The sequence below is a fragment of the Sciurus vulgaris genome (genome assembly GCF_902686455.1).
Source record: "Sciurus vulgaris genome assembly, chromosome: 2".
NCBI lineage: Eukaryota > Metazoa > Chordata > Mammalia > Rodentia > Sciuridae > Sciurus > Sciurus vulgaris.
Genome location: NC_136462.1, coordinates 7,052,026 through 7,073,695, shown reverse-complemented (window position 1 = coordinate 7,073,695; position 21,670 = coordinate 7,052,026). Strand labels below are relative to the sequence as shown.

General features: G+C 53.0%; 1 protein-coding gene across 6 annotated transcripts in view; it reads left to right on the top strand.

Annotated features, from left to right (window-relative positions):
* Positions 1-21,670, top strand: part of EVL (Enah/Vasp-like) — a 141,601-nt gene that overhangs the window by 94,088 nt on the left and 25,843 nt on the right. For all 6 annotated transcript variants that reach the window (XM_079129514.1, XM_079129516.1, XM_079129517.1 and 3 more), the window contains exons 2-3: positions 4,947-5,115; positions 13,080-13,257. In XM_079129514.1, the coding sequence (XP_078985640.1) occupies positions 4,947-5,115; positions 13,080-13,257 (347 nt within the window). The remainder of the gene's footprint in view (positions 1-4,946; positions 5,116-13,079; positions 13,258-21,670) is intronic.

The following is a 21,670-nucleotide window of genomic DNA, read 5'->3' as shown; positions in this document are numbered from 1 at the left end:
TTCGCCCTGGGCCTGGGCTGAGCCAAGAGGCACCTGGAGTGGCAGCGGCAGCCTCAGCTGCTTGCTCTGCACAGTGGCCACCCTCAGTGCTGTGGTTTCCCGACTTCCGTCCCAGGCGCTTTGCTGATGGTAATCTGTGACACCTGCTTTTAGCTGGCAGCGGCTCACCGTGAGAACCAGGGCGCAGGGTTGCAAGTGGAATGTCCCCTGGCATGTGATCATAGACGCCGTGCTTTTCCCCCTCCTGGAGTTGTTTGTTCAACGATCACTGGTGTCTACAGCCCGTAAGGCCTGCATTTACCAAGGGGAGGTGGCAGAGCCCCAGCCTTCAAGAAACTCACAGTCCAGTGGGACAGAAGTGTGTGGCCCAGGCAGAAGCCCACATGTGGCAGAAGCCAGCTCTCTCCAGGCCCAGTCCTGGCCTGGTGTTTTCCAGCAGGTCCCTTGGGGTCCGCCCTGCTCCCCTCTGGGATTCCATCGCCCTTACTTTGAGGATTTATATGCACTCCAAGGTTTTGTAGCAAATGCTCTGAAAGGTCTGAAGACATTCACAAAGCAGAAGGTACCCCTGGCAGCTGTGCTCAGGAAAGAGCGGGCAAGATGGAGTGCCCAGGTCAGCTGGGGAGGAGTCAGAACCCTCATTCCTGGCCACCAGAGCGGCAGAGCCAGAGTGCACTTTTCTAGGAGGATTGGACAGCACAGGAGACAGGCTGACTGCAGGGGCTGTCACCCAAGGGCGTGCCGTGAGCTTTTCTGTATGTTAGTCTTATCTCCAGCTGCTTCAGTGATTTCTTATGTTGAAATAAGAGATCTTAAGTTGGTCCACAGCTGGGCTTCAGGGTGTGTGCAGAGCACACGGGGTGTGTTGCCTTTACTCCTTGTAAGTAAGAGATTTCAGCATGTCCCAAAGTGGCTTGTGGTTTAAGAGGAAAACTGCCAACCCAGTGCTAAGACAGAGACTGGGCCTTCTCCCTTCTTGCCCGGTGCTGGGCTTCTTGGCAGAGCTCAGGGCGTACTCACTCATCCAGGAGACCTCTGAGGTCACAGAGGTCCTCAAGTGCAGACAAGGAAGCCAAGGCCCGGAGGCACACAGTGCTTCTCCCCTCAGGGGATGAGAGTGCACGCTGAGCTGTGTGAAGTCCATCTCAGCTGCTGGAGGAAAGCTGTGCCAAAGCCTCAGAGGGGAGGGAGTTGGGCTGCTGTCTGAGAGTCTTCTCTGGGAAGAAGACTCCAGTTAGACCTGCCACTCCAAGCGAGCTCCTAGGGGAAGTCCATCCACCTTCCACCCACCCAGGACCACCCGAGACATGTCTTTTGACCGCATGGTTGTTTGTTGGCGTGGAAGCACCCTGTAGGAGGTCAAGGCCCACGAGCAGCAGCCTTACCTCTCCTCTGCAGAGCCAAGGCAGGCAGGGCGCTGGATCAGGTCCACACAGGCTAGGGTCACGGGCCTGCTGAGAAGGACAAGGAAATACCCATTTATTTAGTAAAGAGGTATGTGCTTTCAAAAAATGGCTCACTCTTCCGTTTGTATTTCGATGCTGAGGCACACGTGCACACTACAGTTGGAGTATCCACCAGGGTGCTACAGAGCCACCCAGAGCCCAGGCAGCAACTGGGCTGGATAGGTGCCATGAGTTCACCAAACCAAAACCCAGGGGTGATTAACCTAAGCCTGCTAGACAGTGGAGTAAGTTTCTCTTGCATTTAGATCTGCTAGTGGCAGTGAAATAAGCAGACAGACAAGCACTAATCAGATGGGGGCACCCAAGGGTTTTGGTTAACCACAAATTTAATTTGAACCTAAAGCGTTAAAAGCAACAAGGGGGGAAAAAAAAGGAACCTGCGGCTATCATTGTAATAACTAAAACAGTCACTGGCGCTTGAGCACCTAGTAGGTGGCAACCCAGGACCAACATTTCATTTATATCATCTCTGCTCCTAACACCCTGAAAGGCGTGGGGGGTACCCCCAGGCACCCTTGCCCCCACAAGGGCCTACGGCTCTGCGTACCACGTGGTTCTCGCCTCCCCTGCCCAGGCGGCCTGTCTCCTCCGCCTAGAGTCCCACATCCGCTTCCTGAATTGTCTCCATCTTTAAGCCCACGCAGCACTTTCTTCAGAAAGGCTCCCCTGGCCTCCAGCCCTGCTGGCTGGCTCGCCGTGGGCTCCTGGGGGCAGGGACTGGCCCACCTGCCTCGCTTCTTCTCTCACTAGCATCTGTGCTCATCAGACCAAGGCCCAAATGTCACGTCCAACTCTAGGACCCTGGCCCTAGAGAAGAATGCAACACGTGGGGGACTCAGAAGAGTCACAGGGAGGGCGAAGGGATCGTAGTGTCATGTGGATAGTTACAGAGGAGCCAAGCTCTTCCTTCAGCTGTCCGGTGTCCATCGTCACGCTGTGTAGATCAGAACACCTCTGTAACTCTGCAGAGCAGTGAGCAGAATGTCACTCAGAGCAAGAAGGTTCCCTATATCAAAGCATGTGACAGCAGGGGCCACTGGGGAGAGCAGCAAGTTCCTGTCTCTCATAGGCTCCGTGCCACGGGTCATAGAGAAGCTCAGATCATCTAGGGGTCTTTTCAGCACTGAGTCTCTAGTGAGCATTTATTAAGCACCTGCTATGCACCAGCTCCTTGCACAACAGAGAATGGGACAAGCGTGCACCTGCCCTCATGGGACTTGCAAGAAGCAGATGGCAAAGCCATGCAGACAGTTGGCATGGAACGGATTTTCTGGGAGACCCTGGTGGAGGATGGAGGGAGCAGGAGTGGGCAGCAGAGCCTTGGGGTGATCTGGGGTGGGGTCTGTGAAGGAAGAGGGCAGGAAGAAGAGCAGAGCCCTCTCAGGCCACAGGCTGGTGGGCAGTCCCCACACTGCTGGGCAGGCACAGGCCACCATGGTGCCCCTGCCATGTATGGTCAGTGGCTAGAGTGGCCTGGGGAACACACGGCCTCGATGTACACACCAGGGACCGTAAGTCAACTCTGCAACCATGGTGGGCTCTCCTGAAGGAGGTCAAAACCACAATCACGCTGCCCACAGGGACACTCAGAGGCATTGTCCTGTCACATGGTTCCCGGCACCAGTGATCACATGCTGGCAGGTGGTGCGGCTGGGATCCAACTCAGATCACTATGACAATGCAGCCTGTTCTCGCTGCATCTCAGAGTGGCTCCAGTCCCTGAGGAGTATCTGGAAAACATCCCCTCTTGCCCCAAGTCACAGTGAGCACCAGGGTGTACCAATAGCAGTAGGTGACAGCGCTTAGCCCATTACTCAGCTTACAGGTAGCTTGTATTGCGAGACTCGGTCCAGGTCTGAGTGACCGTGTGCATGGCTTGCTCTGGTTTTTACTAGACCTTACGACCAGAGACTTAACTCCTCCTGACCAACTCTTAAAAGATAGAGCATTCCAAGTTCCAAGGCACAGAAATGTAGGCGCTATCCCATAAGCGTTGGTGAGTCATGGAAAAGGATGTGACTTGACTGCAGACCAAAATCCTGACCCTCAGTCCTGTACAGCTGCCAGACAGGACAGGCCCCCAGCACAGGCCGCATGGGTGATGGGTGCAGCCCCAGACCCCTCAACTCCAGGGCTGGAGCTGGGCGGGCAGTGGTGCAGGGAGGAGCCCACTGAGCGCACGCAGCAGTTCAGCTGGGTGCCCAGAAATGGTGTTAATATCATAAACGTCCATACTCCCCACCATCAGCAAGCTGCCAGCCCCAGAGCAGGTCCCCAGGCCCTCTGGAGCACCCAGGATTGAGCGATGGGTTCCAAGTTGCCGAGACCAATCTATTCTTAAAACTTCACTTTTGTTACCCAGTAGCCAGGAGCTAGGGGGAGAGATCTTTACCAAATATTTTGGTTCCCTGCCTTCTTCCATAGGATGATAAGGGGGACTGGATTTGGCTTTTCTTGACGCCTGGTCTGGCCACCGTTATCCATTGTTGTCCAAGCTTCTCTTCTGTTTCTGCTCCTGAATCATTGGACTCTAAACTTCCTACAGGTACCTCATTGTCTTTGTGTGACCTTTCTGATAGCTGCCACCTCCTGCTGTCCTCAGGGCCTACCTTTCACACATTTTTAGTCTGGGCATCCTGCTGTGCTAGAGACTGGAGGGATACTCCAGATCTTGGGCTTTCCCAAGCGAAAAGCCAGGGGCTCCAAAGGCTGTGGCAAGATGGTGTTGGGTGTTGTTTGTGTCTTAATTTTAGGGTTAACATTTACCCCTGCAGGGGTTACTTCTGCTTCTTCCCTGGTTTTCCAAATCACTCTGGACAGAAGCGATTTCATAGGTAAATGCCTTTAGCAAAGGGAAAGACAACCACCAACCTGTTTTGATTTGTGGCCTGCTCTTTGGGTTACCCAGCCCCTTCATTGTCTACGCAGTGTATCTGATGCTACCCCATCACAACACCATAAATCGAGCATTTTTTTGAACATTGCAAGGAATATTCTGTGTCCTATAAGGTGCTCTAGGGTCAGAAATAACTGGTTGGAAATCCCAAATTCATCGCTGAATACCTGTGTGGACTTATGTACATCTCTCTCAGCTCTGAAAAACATGGGTAATAAGTACTACTTCTTAACTTGTGAAGCATAGGTGCTTTAGTGCATTGTTTAACACAGTACCTAGAATACTGTAGGCAGCTGACAAATTGTAATAATAGTTCATCTCTCTTTCAAATGCCTTTTCCCCTGAAAGCAAAGATGGGGCTCTTTTCCCAACTATTCATGATTTGGGCTCAGAACCTCCTGTCCATTCCACATGGTCTTTAAAGAATGAGACTCATCACCTCAAGGGCGGCCCTTCCACAGACAGCTAGAAGTTTGATAGTCTATGTCAAGCAGCTGGTGACCTCAGTTCAAAAAAAAAAAGGCAAAGCAAGCTTCCATCCACTACAACTGAGGCTGACGCTTTGGGTTTTTCTTGCTCTGCAGTGAACAGAGTATCTGCCAAGCCCGGGCTTCCGTGATGGTCTACGATGACACCAGTAAGAAATGGGTACCAATCAAGCCTGGCCAGCAGGGATTCAGCCGGATCAACATCTACCACAACACTGCCAGCAACAGCTTCAGAGTTGTTGGAGTCAAGCTACAGGATCAGCAGGTGAGTGCTGGGGTCACAGATCATGGCCCCGAGCCTGAGTGCCAACTCCTCACCCCCTGGGAAGAGACCAGAAAGGAAAAGGTCAGTATTTGGAATCAGGCTCTGGGTTCACATCTACCTCTGAGCTTGGTACTCCAAGCTATGAGACCTTGAGCAAACTCTCTTAACTTTCATGAGCAGATAGTAATTTCAATCCACCTTCTTCACTGTGTCATTGTCTGATTAGAATTAAATAGTAGATGTGAAAACCTTGAAAAACACAGTGCACAAGTTAGTCTGTACTTTGTATCCATATGTAAGGCTGTTCTGATTGTTGGTTTAGCAATCCTTAAATCCTACTTTGGAAAACATATCAAGATGCTTGGAGAAAGGGGACCATTTCTCTCCCTAATGGTACATTCTGGGCAAATCAGATGAGTCTTCTGTGAGAGCACGTGGTGAATACCTGTGCGAGTACAAGGTGATTCCCATGTCCCCCCAGTCATGAATGATGTGATGCAGACTGAAGTCAAGACCTGCAGACATGGGCCATCAGCTTGCCCACACGACCTTGACCTGCACCCTGCCTTCCCTCCGCTGTCTCCTCGAGGCTGGCTGTGCATTCCCAGCACCGAGCTCACCAATCCTGGCTTTCAGCAGCCATGAGAAATTCTGCTTAAGCAGAGACTCCGGCAGCCTCCACTGGGCAAGCTCTGGCAGGTGAGCAGTTAGAAAGGAGAACAGGAGCTTCCGGTTCTGCTTTCAGTGTGTGGCCCGTTGAGTGGGTCTCCACCTTGTCAAAGCAGCCTCTTAGGTTTCAGATTCGGTGGCTACAAAGAGCATCCCGCCTTGGGACCCTGATGCGAGGTGCTCTAGGCAGCTCTCTCCTTTGCTGTGAGCCTTCGTGACATGAGGTTTTCTAGAAACACTCTAGAAGCAGCTTCCCTATTGCTCCTACTTGCTGGTTCTGGATCTGCCTTTTAGAGACTGTCACGGGTTGCAGGGTATGTAGCACCCTTGGCCCCAGTTTTGGTGACAACCAAAACCGTGGCACAGAATTCCAGATCACCCATGGGAGCCGGAGGGTGAGGCAGAATCACCTGGCTGAGAGCCTTGGAGGTCCATTACCTGGTTCAGCTCCTGAACCTGGGGGCTGCTCCCAACGTGGTGGCTTCTACTGTGACAAGTTTTGCTGCTCTCATGCGTCTTGGTCGCCACCCCCCAGGTCCACTGGTGTGGTGGGAAGGGCACCCCTGGAGAGTGGGTCCCGAATCCCAGGTGCACCTCTCTGCCTCCTTCAGAGGTGAGTGAGGTCCGAAGGGACCTGTAGTTGACGCTGAGCGGGCCCCACACACGTCAGTGAGTTCCCGGGCTGAGTGAAGGGGTAACGTGAAGTCGGAGTGGACTGGTTGAGGTGGAGTCCAGGGGAAGAGAGGCACAGTCCCGCTCTACTCAGAGCTGCCAGACCCCACCCTGAATGTTGGGGCCAAACCTGAGTGCCACCTACCGCAGGAGGGGCGTCCGCCTGTGACTGGTCTGGGCAAGGTTAAGTGTGCAGCAACCAAGAGCCACAAGCCTGCATCTGGAGAAGGCATGAAGAGGAGGCCACACACCTTTCTCAAACACCTGCAGATGAGTGGAGGGGACTCTCGCCTGTCATACCTGCCCAGAATCAGAACCAGCATGGACACTCCAACAGAGGGGATCCGACTCAGTTAGAGGGAGAACTTGCTTACAAACTGCATGGCTTGTAGGTCTGGGTGTCCCCGCCGGGTTCACACGTTGGAATTTAATCCACATCCTTAGGAAGTAAGAAAAGAAATTAATCCGGCAATGGTGTTTAGAGGTGGGGCCTTGGGGAGGTGCCCGGATTGGATGAGATCATCAGGGCAGAGCCCTCGGGCCAAGAAGGGGCATGCCCGTAGGCCTCCTGACTCTTGCCATGGGATGCCCTGCACCTTCTCGAACTTTGCTAGCAAGAAGGCTGTCACCGAATATGACCCCATGAGACTCCAGGACTATGATATGAATAAACCTCTTCTCTTTATAAAGTTAGACTCCCTCAGGTATTTCCCTATAGTAATGGAAAACAGCCTAATACACAAACACTTTACCTGAGGCTGGCTGCCTTGTGGTAAGATTCTGAGAAGAACAGTCTCTCCTTAGGTAGAGACTTGGCTGAGACAATGCCTCAAGCATCTTTGCCAAGCTGCAGATCCTGTCATTTCAAGATGCAAGTAAACACATAGGGTCAAGAGGATAGTTCTCTCCAACAGCTTGTTTTGTAAAGGACTCTTGACTATTCCTCTGAGGCTTCAGAAACGTATCAGTATTTAGAGTGGCAGAGCTTCCTTGAAAAGACTTGGAAAGGCAGTCCCCTTTACTCCTACACACCCCAAAATAAAACCCAAGCAAGCACTGCAATTATGGGCTCCTATTCAGGAAGCACAACATTCTAAAAGAAGCTGATCCTTCAAAAGGATCCAGATGAGTCTTTTTTTTTTTTTTTTTTTTTTTTTTTTTTTTTTTTTTCCAGGCTGGGGATTGAACCCAGAGCCTTGAGCTTGCTAGGCAAGTGCTCTACCACTGAGCCCTACCCCTTCTTCATCCAGATAAGTCCTGCCAAGTCTTAGAAAATGAAATTTAAAATAAAGCTGATTAGAGGAGGGTGAAAGAAAAAGAGTGTGAGAAGATAACCTTTATGAACACTTAACCAAAATGAACTAGTATGGTTGGTTAACATAGACCTCAAGGCAACAAGATTTACTAAAGAGAAAGACTGACCTTTTTCATGATAAAGGGTTAATTGAAAGGAAAGTCAGAGCAACCCTCACTTTGTATGCATCTGATACTATATGTTCTAAACGTAGAAAACAAAAATGGGCCAATCTGTAGGTTCCGAGAAATAGACCAATTCAGGAGCAAATGTGGAGAGTCTAATCATACCTCCAAGTAGTGGTCTGACCAGCAGTGAACAGTGGAAATTAGCAAAGGCATAGGAAACTCAGCCTGATTTGCATTTGTAGAAACTACCAGCAATAGCTGTATTATATTCAGTCTTCTCAAGTGGTTTGGTCTCAACATTGACCAAAACCAACAGTGGGCTGGGCCGTGTCACAAGTCTTCAATGAAGATTAACAGCAAGCTGGCACAGGGCTTACCCTACAGTCCCTGTCATGGGGGGAGGCGGGAGTCCACCAGAGCCCAGGAGTTGGAGACTGACCTAGCAACATGGCGAGACCTCATCACAAAAGGGTGGCAAGTAAATCAGTAAAGATTGACAGTTTAGATTTGCATGGAAGATTTAGATTTGCACTGAAGATTTGCATTTTAGAACAAAATGCAGGGAAAACCTGCAGGCATTGGAGAAGCAGAGCTTCTTGAACAGGACCCAGGAAACTAACTGTAGAAGAAACATTGTTGGGCTTCATTAAAATTGAGACTTTTCTTCATTAAAAAACTGTACTGGTTTGGGGCTGAGGTTCAGTGGCAGAGCGCTTGCCTAGCATGTGTGAGGCACTGGGTTCAATTCTCAGCACCACATATAAGTAAATAAAATAAAGGTCCACTGACAACTAAAAACTATTTAAAAAAAAACAAACTGTACTAAGAGCAAGAAAAGGTAAACCACAACCTGGGGAAGATACTTGCAATACATAGATTTAAATGAGACAAAGGATATATGTTGAATTCCTATAATTTAGCAAGAGACAGATATTTTTTTCAGAATTGAGCAAAAACCAAACTTGAATGAGGATTTCTTAAGAGAGCAGTGGAACACACCAGTGCGTGTGTGAAAGGTCTCCAGGGAAGTCCAGATGGAAACTCCACTGTGGGCAGAGCACAGCTCACCCAGGACATGCAAGGCCCTGGGTTCCATCCCAGTGAAGGGACCGAGGGAGGAAACTGCAGTGACCATACCCACACACCAAGAGGCCAGTGCTGGGGACATTGACAACGCCGAGGGCCGAGCAACATGGTGCCTGTGTACTGCTGCTGGGAGGGAAGATTAGAACAGCAGCTTTGAAAAATTATTTGATTGAACCTAGTAAAATTAGATAACTACACACCTGCCACATAGCCCCTCTCCCTGGGACATATGCAAGAGAAATGAGTGCCTGTGTCCACTAGAAGACACGTTGAAAATATTCATAGCAGTTTTTTTCATAACATCAAGAGATGGAAACTAGCCAAGAGTCTACCTGCAGGAGAGCGGAGAAGTTATTTGTGATTCAAAATGGAAAGCATGGAGCAATCAAAAAGAATTAAGTGCCACACCTGTAATCCCAGCAACTCGAGAACTGAGGCAGCAGATTGCAAGTTCAGGGTCAGCCTCAGCAACTTAGCAAAATCTAGTCTCCAAATAAAAAGGTCTGGGGACAAAGCACAGTGATAGCACCCCTGGGTTCAGTCCTCAGTACTGAAAAAAAAAAAAATCTGATACAGGCGATAGCATGGATGAATCTCAGGCATTATATGGAGTGAAAGAAGTCAGAAACAGAAGAATATACACCATGAGTTCATTTCTATGAAGTTCAAGGACAGGCAAGAGTTACTGAAGGTGTCAGAAGTCAGAAACGTGGTTATCTCTGAAGGGAGTGCTTGGAGAGGGACATTAAATGAAGCCACCATATCCAAAAATGAACCTGCCCCAGTGCAATGTCCCCAAGGTCCCACAATGTTCTAAGCAGAGTCAACAGAGCAGTGGAAGCACCAGACAGTTACTGAGATGGAGCAACCAGCGGTCAGGTCTACCTGGCACTTGGGCACACAGGACCCCTTCCTGCAGATGGTCAAGTGACACAGTATGTGTCAGCAACATGTGTATCCAAAACGCGCTGCATTGGGCTCTCCTTTAGAGGGTTTAGAAGTGTATTTTCAAACGGTCAAAATAAGTTTTAAAATGGTCATTCCCTTCTAGCAGTGGTGCTCATAGAAGTGTCTCCTAACTTCTGTAGAAATGCATCTTTCCAAGGATGTCCAGGGCAGCCTTGTTTATGATGCCATCTCCATTTTACATGAGGAGACTGATACAATGTGGCCAGAGTTACTCAACTAAAAGGCAGTAAAACCAGGGTCTTAACCCAAACCCTTTGACTCGAAACCCTCTGCTTTCCTCGTCCCTGGTATAGTAACTGTCTCCACAGCACTCCTGGATTTGGGGTGTGAGTGAATGGCAGCCGGAAGTGCTGGTGGGCAGCCTGTAGTCTCCAAGTGTAGACCCAACAGCAGTGGCTGCCAGAGAGTGTGGGGTCAGAGGCCAGCATGTGCAGCCAAGGACCCTGAGAACTACAGAGCAGAGACATCTCTTAGGAAGTCACTAGCCCCCTGAACCTCCAGCAGCCAGATCCCATCCACAAGGCTCCAGAGGTCAGGGCGAGACTGGAGGGGATTATGGGAAGAAGGGTCAATCCATCCTACTGGTGGTAGGAGGCAGCTCCTAGGCTGCAGGCCTGACCTGCAATCCAGTCTTCCCGTTAACCTACCTGCAACAGGGGCGAGTCTCCCATTCTCTGCAGGCTCAACCTCCCAATTATGAAAAGAGAAGATCGAATTCCATAATCCCAGTGAGTTTCCTTCAGTGATTATCCATATTCTGGGTAGGCACTGATCTCCTCCCCATTCTCCCCCAAGTACATAGCCAGCCAGAGATGCAGCACCCTAGGAAGCCAAGCCTCATTCCCCCAGCCTCCCCTCAAGTAGCTGGAGGTGGCTCTCACAAGACCTGCCTGGGAGTCTTGTTCAAATTTGCTTTGTTATCCCTGGAACATTCTTCATATAATGTGGTTTCTAGGACTTTTCCCACTTAAAACATTTTCCTGTGGCTAGCTCCAGTTTGTTAATGTCCACTAAAGTGACACAAAAACAGAAAACTGAGCACAGCTTCCGACAGACTCACCGCAGCAGAAAGGAGCCAGTTCTTACCGCCTGCACTCTGGTCACTGTTCTCTTAAGATGTCCCTGGACCTTAAGAGCTCTTGTAACTACCATTACTTTGCAGTTCTCTTGATACGTGTGCTCCAGGAAGCCTCCACCCTTTCCAATGACCCAGAACTGCTATCATCACCTGCTGCTCTCATCAACTGCTCTATCAGGCTGCATCCTGTTGGTTCCACTATGTGGACACGTGAATCTGTCCTCCTGGTGCAAGGAGCACCATAGAGAGCCAGGCAGGACTCTGCACAGACGTTGCTGGAAACATGCTGTCGGTATGTGGCGAGTGTGACAACTGTGTCCCTGGCCTGCTCGCTCAGGAGGACCACACCCAGCTTCCACCTGGCCGAGTCGGGAGGAGCGCTTGTCCAGATGCTGCCCTTCCTCGCCGTCCTCCAGCGTCACCTTTCCCAGCAGCACCATGGTGGGGGCAGGAAGAAGAACAGCGTGCCAGAACCCTCGCAGTGTCCGAGGCATCTTAGTCATGTCCCTTTGGCCCCTCAGACCTCTTCCTGAGCTCACCATCCTGCAGGGGTACAGTGGGGAGAGTGGTCACCAACCTGGGTCACAGAGCCTGGAAATCAAAGCCTCGCCAGATCCAAGAAGCATCTTGCACTACTCCTAAAGCAAAACCCATCTGTCAAGTCCCTGACGGTGGCCGTCAGCCTCATCTGGACTCTGCCTGCATTCGTGATTTATAGGGACCTTGATGTGTAGCAGCCACTGTATGCCCTCACCTGTGCGAGACTTCACATTTCTAAGTGTGTCTGTGCGTGCACGTCTGTGTGTGGTACTGGGGATCAAACCAGGGGCGCCGTACCACAGAACCACATCCACAGCCCTTTTTATTCTGAGACAGGGTCTCACTGAGTTGCCCAGGCTGACCTCCAATTTGTGATCCTCCTGCATCAGGAGCGTAGCAGGGCTCATAGGCGTGTACCACCGCATCAGCCTTCACAGACGTAACTTAATCCTCACAGGGCAGCACGAGGGCGCTGGACCACAGCTCTGTCATGTGCTTCCCATTTCACAGACCAGAACACTGGTAACTAGTAAGTTCCATTGTGTTAGGCCACGTGACTCTGAGCTAGAGGGTCCAGCCCGCAGTGTTTTCTCCAGCCTCATGGCCTTCACTGAGTGCCTCTTGCTAGAGTCCTAAAGTACTTGACACACTTCTCTTCCAAATGTCTGAGGAGCAGAAGCTCAGCAGCCAGACAGCTCACTGCTGAGTCTCTTCTGCTAACCCTGCGGGTCTGGCTTGTGTCTGTCTCCTTTGCGTCTCTCCCTGGTGGCCCTGCTGTTGCTCCTGGCAATCAGGTGATGCTCATTGATTGATTAATAATAAATACATGGACTGGGTTGTGGCTCATGGGTGGAGCCCTTGCCTTGCACATGTGAGGCACTAGGTTCCATCCTCAGCACCACATAAAAATAAATATATAAAATAAAGGTATTGTGTCCATCTACAACTAAAAAAATTTTTAAATAATAATAATAAATTCATTCGCAGTGCTGTGTATCTGTGCGCCACATTAACTTTTCCAAGTTGACCTTTTAACTAATTACTCTTTCATTGATGCTTTCTAAGCACCAGACAGTAGGCAGAGGGCTACAGGAAGAGTAGTGACTTGCAGAAGACAGGTGCCCGCAAAGAGCTCTAGGTCCAGAAGACACAGAGAAGGTGTGGATAAGATACCAAGCATTGCATGATCCTCACACCTACCCACAGGGACATGTCATCATCCCAGCTTTGTAATTAGAGAAACAGCCCCAGAGAGGGGCAGTGCCCACCACGTGTAGCACTCCTGAAGGGCATGGCCTCGAAGACCCAGGGTCAACCAGGCCTGCCATTGGGGCAGCTTCAAGCGTTACATGGCAGGGAGTTGCTCAGCCCTCGCCGTGCTGCAGGCCTGGCCTGACGGAAGCGTGGTCGTGCTCCTCTGCTCGGCATCCCTCCCGCACCCTGCGTCTATGGGTACGGTCTCCTTGCACCCACAGCGCCTCTCAGCTCACATACATGTCTCTTACAGCAGGTCTCCCTTTCTCCCCAGGTTGTGATCAATTACTCCATCGTGAAGGGGCTGAAGTACAATCAGGCAACGCCGACCTTCCACCAGTGGCGCGACGCCCGCCAGGTCTACGGCTTGAACTTTGCAAGTAAGGAAGAGGCTACCACGTTCTCCAACGCCATGCTGTTTGCCCTGAACATCATGAATTCCCAGGAGGGAGGTAAGCAGGGCTCTGCCTCAGCCTGGTGCTGAGACCTCTCTGTCCTTCTTGTACCTGGCGCTGCTACTGCATGGAGTGACATTGTGTGAGTCCTCAGACAAACTTGCTGCCCGACCTCAGGTGTAGACAGGTATTAACTGTGTGAAGGAGGGAAGACTGAGAGGGTATTCTTTGGGGGTGAGCGCCGGGGCTTGAACCCACTGAGTGACATCCCCAGCCGTTTTTATCTTTTATTTTGAGACAGGGTCTCGCTAAGTTGCTGAGGGCCTCAGTAAGTTACAGAGGCTGGGCTCAAACTTGCACTCTCCTGCTCCAGCCTCCCGAGCCGCTGAATCTGTTTGCCATCTGTGAGATACATGCTTGCACCAATGTGCTCCTGAAGCTCCACGTTCAGATCTGTTTTATCTTGGCCATCCTTCTCCCATATTCTAGAGCACATCTTTGGCATGAATCGAGGGAACAATCAACAGTTTATTCCTGGATTCGATTATCCATGTTTAACGAATGTTTGCTAAATACTCACTGAGTGCCCGAAACTGGCTGGGCAGAAGAGATAAGATGTCTCCCCCGAGGCACATCCCGGGTGTTCTGGGCAGATGGTACCTGAACCTGTAATTGCAGTACGTGCTCTGATAAAGCTACATGCAGGGCACTCGGGGAACAGAGGAACAGCAGCGGGTGACTTCCCATGTGGGTCACCAAGGGAGGCTTTGACAGCAGTGGTGACGTCTCAGCTGGGAAGGTGAGGGGTCAGGACTTCTCCAGACAGGTGCACATGGGTGTCCCGGGCAGAGGACCTGCAGCTCAGGGGCTGAGGACGCGCAGCACCCCGGGGCTTGGTGCAGGTAGGGAGGAGGCTGCAAGGACTCCGGAAGGGCGGGCCTGCACGAGAGCGCCCTGCACACCTGCAGGACAGCGCAGGCTGAGGTGAGCAGCTGGCGCACAGCAGTAAGCAAAGATGCCAGGCCACGTGCGGCTCTCAGCGTTCACGCGGCGCCAGTTTCAGAGGGAGGGCTGAGGCCTTTGCTACAAAAATGGACATTAGCCCTCTTCTGGGATGAGGGGCGCTCTCTTCTGAGTGAGCAGGAAGAAGTGCCAGGTGTTTCTTGGCTCTGGGCCCCACGGTGGAACACTGCTATAGCCTAGCTGGGTCACAGGGGTCCACTCCACAGAGCATGGCTGCAGGCGACACGATCCAGCTTTCCTGGGTGCTGTGTGATGCAGTAAGGTGTGACGGTGCCCAGGCCCAGGTGGAACTCGGGCCTGTTGGCCTCGTGGAAGACGAGGCAGTGATAATAGTAGTGGTGACTCCTAGGTCTTCCCTCCGTGGCCTGGAGTTCTGTTTCTGTCAGCCTACTTCTTCGTGTGCCCCCTTCCCACCCTTCTTAAGGACAGGCTCCCACCAAGTGGCCTAGTGAGGCCAGCCCAGCAGCCCCACAGGCCTCATTGGTATAGGGGGCACTTCCCCAGACCCAAAAGCACTTACTCCTTGGCTTGCATTTCCAGTGGGGGTCAGGCCAGCTGCTGTGACGTACTTACTGAGATGGGGTCCTGGGATCCACAACAGGGATGTGTCTGCCGAATCTTCAGTAGGACAGAAGTTTGGGGTTTCTAGTTTAGAGTCCCCTGCTTCTCTGCTTCTGCTGCTTCCGGGGTCAGGGGAAGCCACCAGCTCCTGCTCCTGCTGCTGCTCCTGGGCTGTGCCCCCCGGCAGTCGCCTCACCTGGAAGACAGTGATCCTGGCTCATGGCAGGGGTCCAGCCCCTGCCCAGTGGCCTGCCCAGTCATCAGTTCTTGAACTGCTGATGCCAATTCCAGAAAGCTCCCTTGGACTTCCTCTGCGCACACTGCTGCTGGGCGCCCGCCCAGCTCACGTTCCCTCCCCGCCTACAGATCGTTCTCTTCCCAGGCATCAGGTCATGGTCTGGGAGCCTTAGAGAGTCTGCTCTTCTGTGTGCTTTTGAATGATAGCAGCTGACTCACACATGACCTGCACCATGTCCCTTCTGTGGGCCTTAGATGGGGACATCTGTGAAAGGGCAGATCTGGACTTGATCTCCACCTCTTCAGGTCATTCCTGCCCTGATGGATCATTGACGTACATGGTCTGGCTTGATGATCTAGTTCCCCTCAGACACTGCCAGCACATCCACTAGCAGGGGCAGCTACGGCCTTGTGAGGAGTCTGGAGCAGGAGGCTGTTCCTTACTTCCCGAGGGGCCAGGCACCTCCCAGGAGCAGGCACTGAGTGAACCAGGCTTTATTCACCTAAGGACAAGAAAGGGGGAATTACCTGTAACGCCACACAGAGCCCAGAGCTACTGCCACTAACACTGGGGCATCACCCCTGGCCTTCGAGTTCATACAGGAGGGAGTGGCAGTTCCCCAGCACGGCCTACACTGTCCTACAACCTGCTAAAACCTAACGAGAGGCAGACTGGGCCCCTGCCAGCCTCCTGGCCCAGAGCTTCTGAAAGCCCCCTAAGTTCCTGGGCAGCAGGAGTGACAAAGGAAGCATCCCTTGTACGATGTTTGATCTTAGCCCCTCTTCCTGACACCAGAGCTGCTAAGACCCTTGGAACTTCTGGAGTGAAAGGGTGTCGTTTTGTAAGTTAATGTGCTGGTGGCTGGAGGCCTAGAGTGCTAGTCATGCCACCCTGACAGAACTTTCCACCCACCCCATGACCTCCAGGAAGAAGGGTTGGGGACTGAGCCAAACACCCAGTGCTGATATGTCATCAGTCACACCTACCTGAGGGACCTCCTTAGAAACCCCAGGCAGGGGTACTGGACAGCTTCTGAGTGGGAGAGCACTTGTGGGTGCGGGAGGATGATGCCCCGACGCCCTGGGGACAGAAGCTCAGGGTCTTCTGGACCTCACTCTGTGCACCTCTGCATCTGGCCATTCATCTGTACTCTTTTAATAACTCGAGGTCTCCCTGAACCATGTGAGTTATGGAGCAAGCTATCAAACTTGAGGAGAGGTGTGGGAACCCATTGAAGCTGGTCAGACAGAAGCCTGGGGACTTACTACTGCAATTGGTGCCTAATGGGACCAGACCTGTGGGACTGAGCCTGTAACCCCGGGTCTGCACAGACTTTGGTAGTTGGTGTCAGAATTGAATTAAATTGGAGGACACACTCAGTGTCCACAGACGCCCCTGTGGAGGGTGTCAGAGTGCTGTGCTCTGGGTGGAGGAACAGGTCTCCTAGGCCTGTCTTTCTGTGCCAAGGGGCATGGGCCCCACCCTCTGTGCAGCCCGGGGCTTCGTGGAACACCATGCAGGGACACAAGGTTCGCAGCCTTTGGTTTTCTTTTTGTTTTTTTCCTTCTTGAGACTGTCTTGCCCAGGGTGGCATCAAGCTCTGGCCTCAGACCTGGGCTCAAGTGATCCTCCAGCCTCCGCCTCCCAAGGAGCTGGAACTACATGCACACCACGGCCCCTGGCTGGACCTTCTGCTTTCAAACACGTTGGCTGTCCCAATGCTTCACCTCTGCGTCCCTGCAGCAGTGGGCATTCCATGGTTGTTTGTCCCTCTGCACAATTGTCCACTTCTGTCCTGGGGCACATTTCCGAGTCAGACAACGTGCACTTTCAATGCCCTACCAAGTGCCTTCCAGAATGAATGTCCTAGTCTAAGTTCTGTGCAGCCCAGGGGTCACTTGCCTGCACCTTCATAGCGTGAGGCCTTATGACTCCCATCAATCTTGGTCCGCGTGAGAAGAAGGAAAGCATTTTAGTTTGCTTTCCTTTTTTCTTTAGGTAGTAGATGCCGTTCGGGTCTCCCTCCTCCCTGCCACACCCTCGGCCATGCCTCTGCAGCGCTGCTCAGATCTGCCTCTGGCTGCTCCTTTGCTCATGTTTGACTAATTGGTTAAAAGTGTGGAAAACACCATCTTGAAGCTTGAGTAATCTCATGGGCCGTGCCTCCTGGTTGGTGAAACTGGCCTCTGGTTCCCCAGTGGACATCCTGGGAATCTGCTGCTCTCCACACCGTCCCTGGGGAGTCATCCCCTTTCCCAGCAATTCCTCAAAGCCTGCCCCTTCCGTCCTCACTCAGGCTCTCCCTTTGCGTGGGGCTCTTTATGACCCTTGCAAAGCTCCCATTGTGATGAGGAAGAGCTAGTTATGCCTTGAAAAGACTAATAACAGTAGCAGTACCAATGATCTTCACTTGGCAGAAGTCTGGTCACCTGCTGGAGAAAGGGTTCCTGGAATGAGTCACTGCAGAGACCTGAAAAAGAAACCTGGCCCTTCTGCCGTGCAGCCCAGTCCCTCCTGAGCTCCACTGACAGACCAGTGGAGGGTCTTGGAGTGTTGACCTTGGAGTGGCCTCTCTGGGTGCAGGAGAGGAAGCGGGGGGCCTCGCTGAGGCCTTACTGAGGGCTTTGGAGGTACGCGTGCTGCAGAGAGCCCGACCTCTGCCACCCCCAGTCCACACCAAGTCCACACTGCTACCTCCCATGGGGCAGTGTGGCCAGCATCCCCACCTCCGCCAGATGGAGGTAGGGATGCACTTAGTGTGCTTCCTGCAGGCAGCCCTTTGGTGCAGTGTGCCCAGCCTGCTGGCCCTATAGGTGGCAGGTTTATGCTATCTCATCCCCTCTGCCTCTTAGCGCGTGCAGGGGAGATGCTTGGCAGCCACCCAGAGTTCGAAGTCTGCCCTGAGCTGCCCTGGCCTTTCCACCTTCTGGAACTCAGCAGCCCAGGGCAGACTCCAGGTTCTGTTCTCCTAGACTGGGACTCAGGAGGCTGACCCTAGTCCTGGCCCCACCATTCCCTGGCCGTGTGACCTCCCTCAGGTCAGGTGCCTCAGAGTCCTCCCTGGGATGCGGAATGCTGCTTGTCCTCCAGTCTTGACCAGGCTAGCAGCCCTTCTCTGTGGTGCCCACTGAACTGCCATCTGCTCTGGGGACTCAGAGGCCATGGTGCTGCAGGAAAGCAGGAGACCTGGGCTAGGCCTGGCTATGCTGTCTAGGTACGTAGTAGGGACTTGGGCAAACCCCTGCCCTTTCCTGGGCCTTGGCTTCCTTTTCTCCACAGTGGGAGATGATGGGCATCAAAGGCTCCAGGGCACATGGCACAGCACAGATGTGGAGGGCTGCAGCATGACCAGTGTACAATTAGCAATAGCAGCAGCTTGGCCTAGACTCACTGGAGGCAGGAAGACGCCTACGCTGGCAGGGTCTGAGCCCCAGCAATGTCCAGCCCGCTGCGAGTCCACCAAGTCGGCGGGAGGTCGGGAGTCTGGCCTTAGTCTGCTGCTTGCCTTGGGGCAGTGGTGCTCCCACCTCTCGGCATGGCCCTGGCAGGCCCCTGGCCTGTGTCCTGGTGGCCTCTGCTCATCCTTAGCATTGCTGTGTGGCGCCCTCTCAGCTGTGAGCACAACACCAGTGTTCCTCCACCTTGGACCCTTAGCCAGGCTAGACTGTGAGCTCCTCGGGGCAGGTCCCTTGCTTCCCCAGTCTGTGTCCTGCATCCAAGAGAGAGAGTGACGTGTCAGCAGGAATGGAGTGTGAGTGAGTGGACTCGCCCGTTCCTCCCGTGTCCTGTGCGCCTCGCAGACCTGAGGCCACCTGACCCACCTCCTGCCCTGTGGACTGAAAGGAAGTTCCTGGACCAGCAGCACTGCGGCCTGTGAAACTGGGCTCAAGGTGAGGGGTGCTATCTGTGATTGAGGGACATGGTCAATGGAATTGTCTCACACAGACATCGCACCCGTCACCTTGGCCTGCTAAGCTACGCCCCAAACCGAGGATCACCTTCCCGCCAGCTGCCTGGAGGAACGTACCCTGAGGCGCGCGCTGCAGAAGGAGCACCCCACGTGGCCTCAGACCAGTGTGCCAAGGATGCATCTGGGGCAGCCTTTCTCCATCTTAGAGTGGGTCACAGGGATGTTGTGTTGAGTCCGTGTTTGTAAAAGTTCTTTATCACTGAAAGTTACTTCAACAATCTAAGTCCCTCTTTAGAACCACCTGCGTATGTCACTGTCAACCTCTGCTCCCGTGACAGAGCCGGATGGCGCTCTGAGGGCAGCAGGCCTGGCCCGTGGGGCTGGAGCCCCTGGTGAGGCGTGACCAGCAGCATGGCAGAGTGCGCAGATCCGGGCAGTTCATGTTCAGATCAAGGTCTGAGGAGCGTCTGCGCCTGGCCTGCGGTTCCCTCGTACTGGTAGTGAGATGTGTCCCCTGGGGGTTGCCCTAACATTCCACATGGCCATCTGCTCATTTGCAGTTTACCCCCTAGAAAAGAATGGCTACCTCCTTCCCCTTCCACCAGCCCAGGGTTCTCTCCTGTGTCAAGACTGCTCCAGGCTTCTCACCACGTCTTCTACAGGTAGACGTACCTTCCACAGGTACGTCTTCCATGCCCAGTCAGGGCCGTTGTGGAGCTTGGTCACACCAGTGCCTGCCTGGTGCACCCCAGTGGGCGGCTCCTGGGAGGGTCAGTGAGAGCCAGGTAAGGCCAGCCCCCTGTGGTCAGCACAAGTGACTGATAGACAGGGCACAGACTGGAGACAGGTGACCATGCTGTCCCTGGCTGTCACACGGAGCAGGTGTGAAGGGTGGACGAGCCTCAGTTTCCTCATCTTTCATGTGGTCATCTTAACCACCTCAGGCTGTCGTGATAAGGTAGTTGGGAGTGTGGTCTGTACGCTGTAAAGTAGAGGAGAATACAGGCTGTGCTGTTCCTGGGGACCCGAGTCCCCAGACACTGCCCTGGGCTCGCACCCCCAGCACTCTCTGCAGCAAAACCCAGGGCTGAGCTGTGACTCCTGCAGAATGGAGCAAGGCCTCTCCATGCCCTCGTGTGCTGCCAGGCTCCCTGGGTTTTCACAGCATCCCTGAGATTGTCAGGGACAGGGGACTGGAGGCGGCGCACCCAGCTGAGTGACTTGCCTAGTGAGAGCCCCTAGGCGACTGCGTTTCCTGGTTCCCAGTCCAGGAGCAGGCTGCAGCCCGCACCTCTAAGCCACAGCCTTTCTTGGTTGTTGAGGACATCTAACCAGGCCCATCTTGTGAGGTAGGTGCCCGTGTCTTCTAAAGTCAGTGAGAATTCGCTAATGCTCACATAGTATGCAGTCTCTTTCCTAAGAACGTATTCATGAGTAGGGCATAGTGGTGCTCACCTGTGATCCCAGCTACTTAGGAAACTGAGGCAGGAGGGTCACAAGTTCAAAGCCAGACTGGGCAACTTAGTGAGGCCTGTGTATTAAAAAAAAAAAAAAAGAAAGAAAAAGAAAAAAAACAAAGAAGAGAAAAGAAATTCACAAGTAGCTTCTGTCAGCTTTAGCTCATACAGCGTGAGAGACAGCTCAAATACGTCAGTAAGGAACTGTCCCCAGGCCCAGAAACCAAGTGCTGCCCGTGGGGTGCAGCTTTTGGTTTCTAAAATGGACAGGTGTGGGCAGGAGGCCTGCCTGCCTCTGTGGACAAGCGGGTCCTTGCAGTAGCCACCTACTCCACCCGCCTGCCCCAGAGCCCAGCGCCCTCCTGTGCCTCTTAGGCACAGCATGACAATGGGTCTTTTCAGATCTTGACCAGCTCAGTCCTTGCTCAGAGCTCCCGCTGCTTCAGTCTCACTCAGAATGGACCCAGATCCTGCTGAACCCACAGGGCCCTACTGGCTGGCGCTCGCTTTCTTCCTCATGTGTCCGTGTCGCTAGGCAAGTGCTCCCCCACCCAGCTACACCCCAGCCAAGTATTCATTTACTTATTTTATTTGTGGTTTTTTTTTTTTTTTTTTTTTTTTTTTGACAAGGTCTCCCTACATTGCCAAGGCTGGTCTCAAACTTGCGATCCTCCTACCTCAGCCTCCAAGTAGCCGGGATAATAGGTGTGGCCACTGTGTCTATCCCCTGGTTGTCCTGTGCTGGTTTCCTCCTGACTCACCCTCACCCACCCCATTCCAGTCCCCAGCCTCCTCACCATTCCCCAGACTTGCCAAGCAAGCTCCTGACTCAGGGACCACACCCTTCGTGTCCCCTCTCCCTTCCCCTGGACGGAGAGGTAGTGTCTTGGACAGGCCCTCACGTGCCAGCCCGACTCCTCACTCTGGCGCTTTGCCTCTTGCGTTGTCTTCCCTGTTGCCGTCTCTCCTCTCCAGAGTGCGAGTTCTGGGGAGCAGTTTCTGTGTGCACCATGTCCCAGGGCCTGCACAGTGGTATCTGATGAATGCCGAGCATCTCCTCTGGGCTGTACGCCAGCTCACGGGGGGCGAGGACATGGGCCTGTGCTCATGGAGCTCACAGCCAGGTGCAGAAGAGACTGTACAGGGTGTCCTGTGCCAGGAGCAAAGGATAGAGCCTGTGGGGGCCTAGAGCGAGCCACAGAGGCAGGCTGAGCTGGGCTGGCAAGCCTGGTCAGGGTCCTCAAGGATCCACGCTGGCCAGTCGGAGAGAAGAGTAGTCCG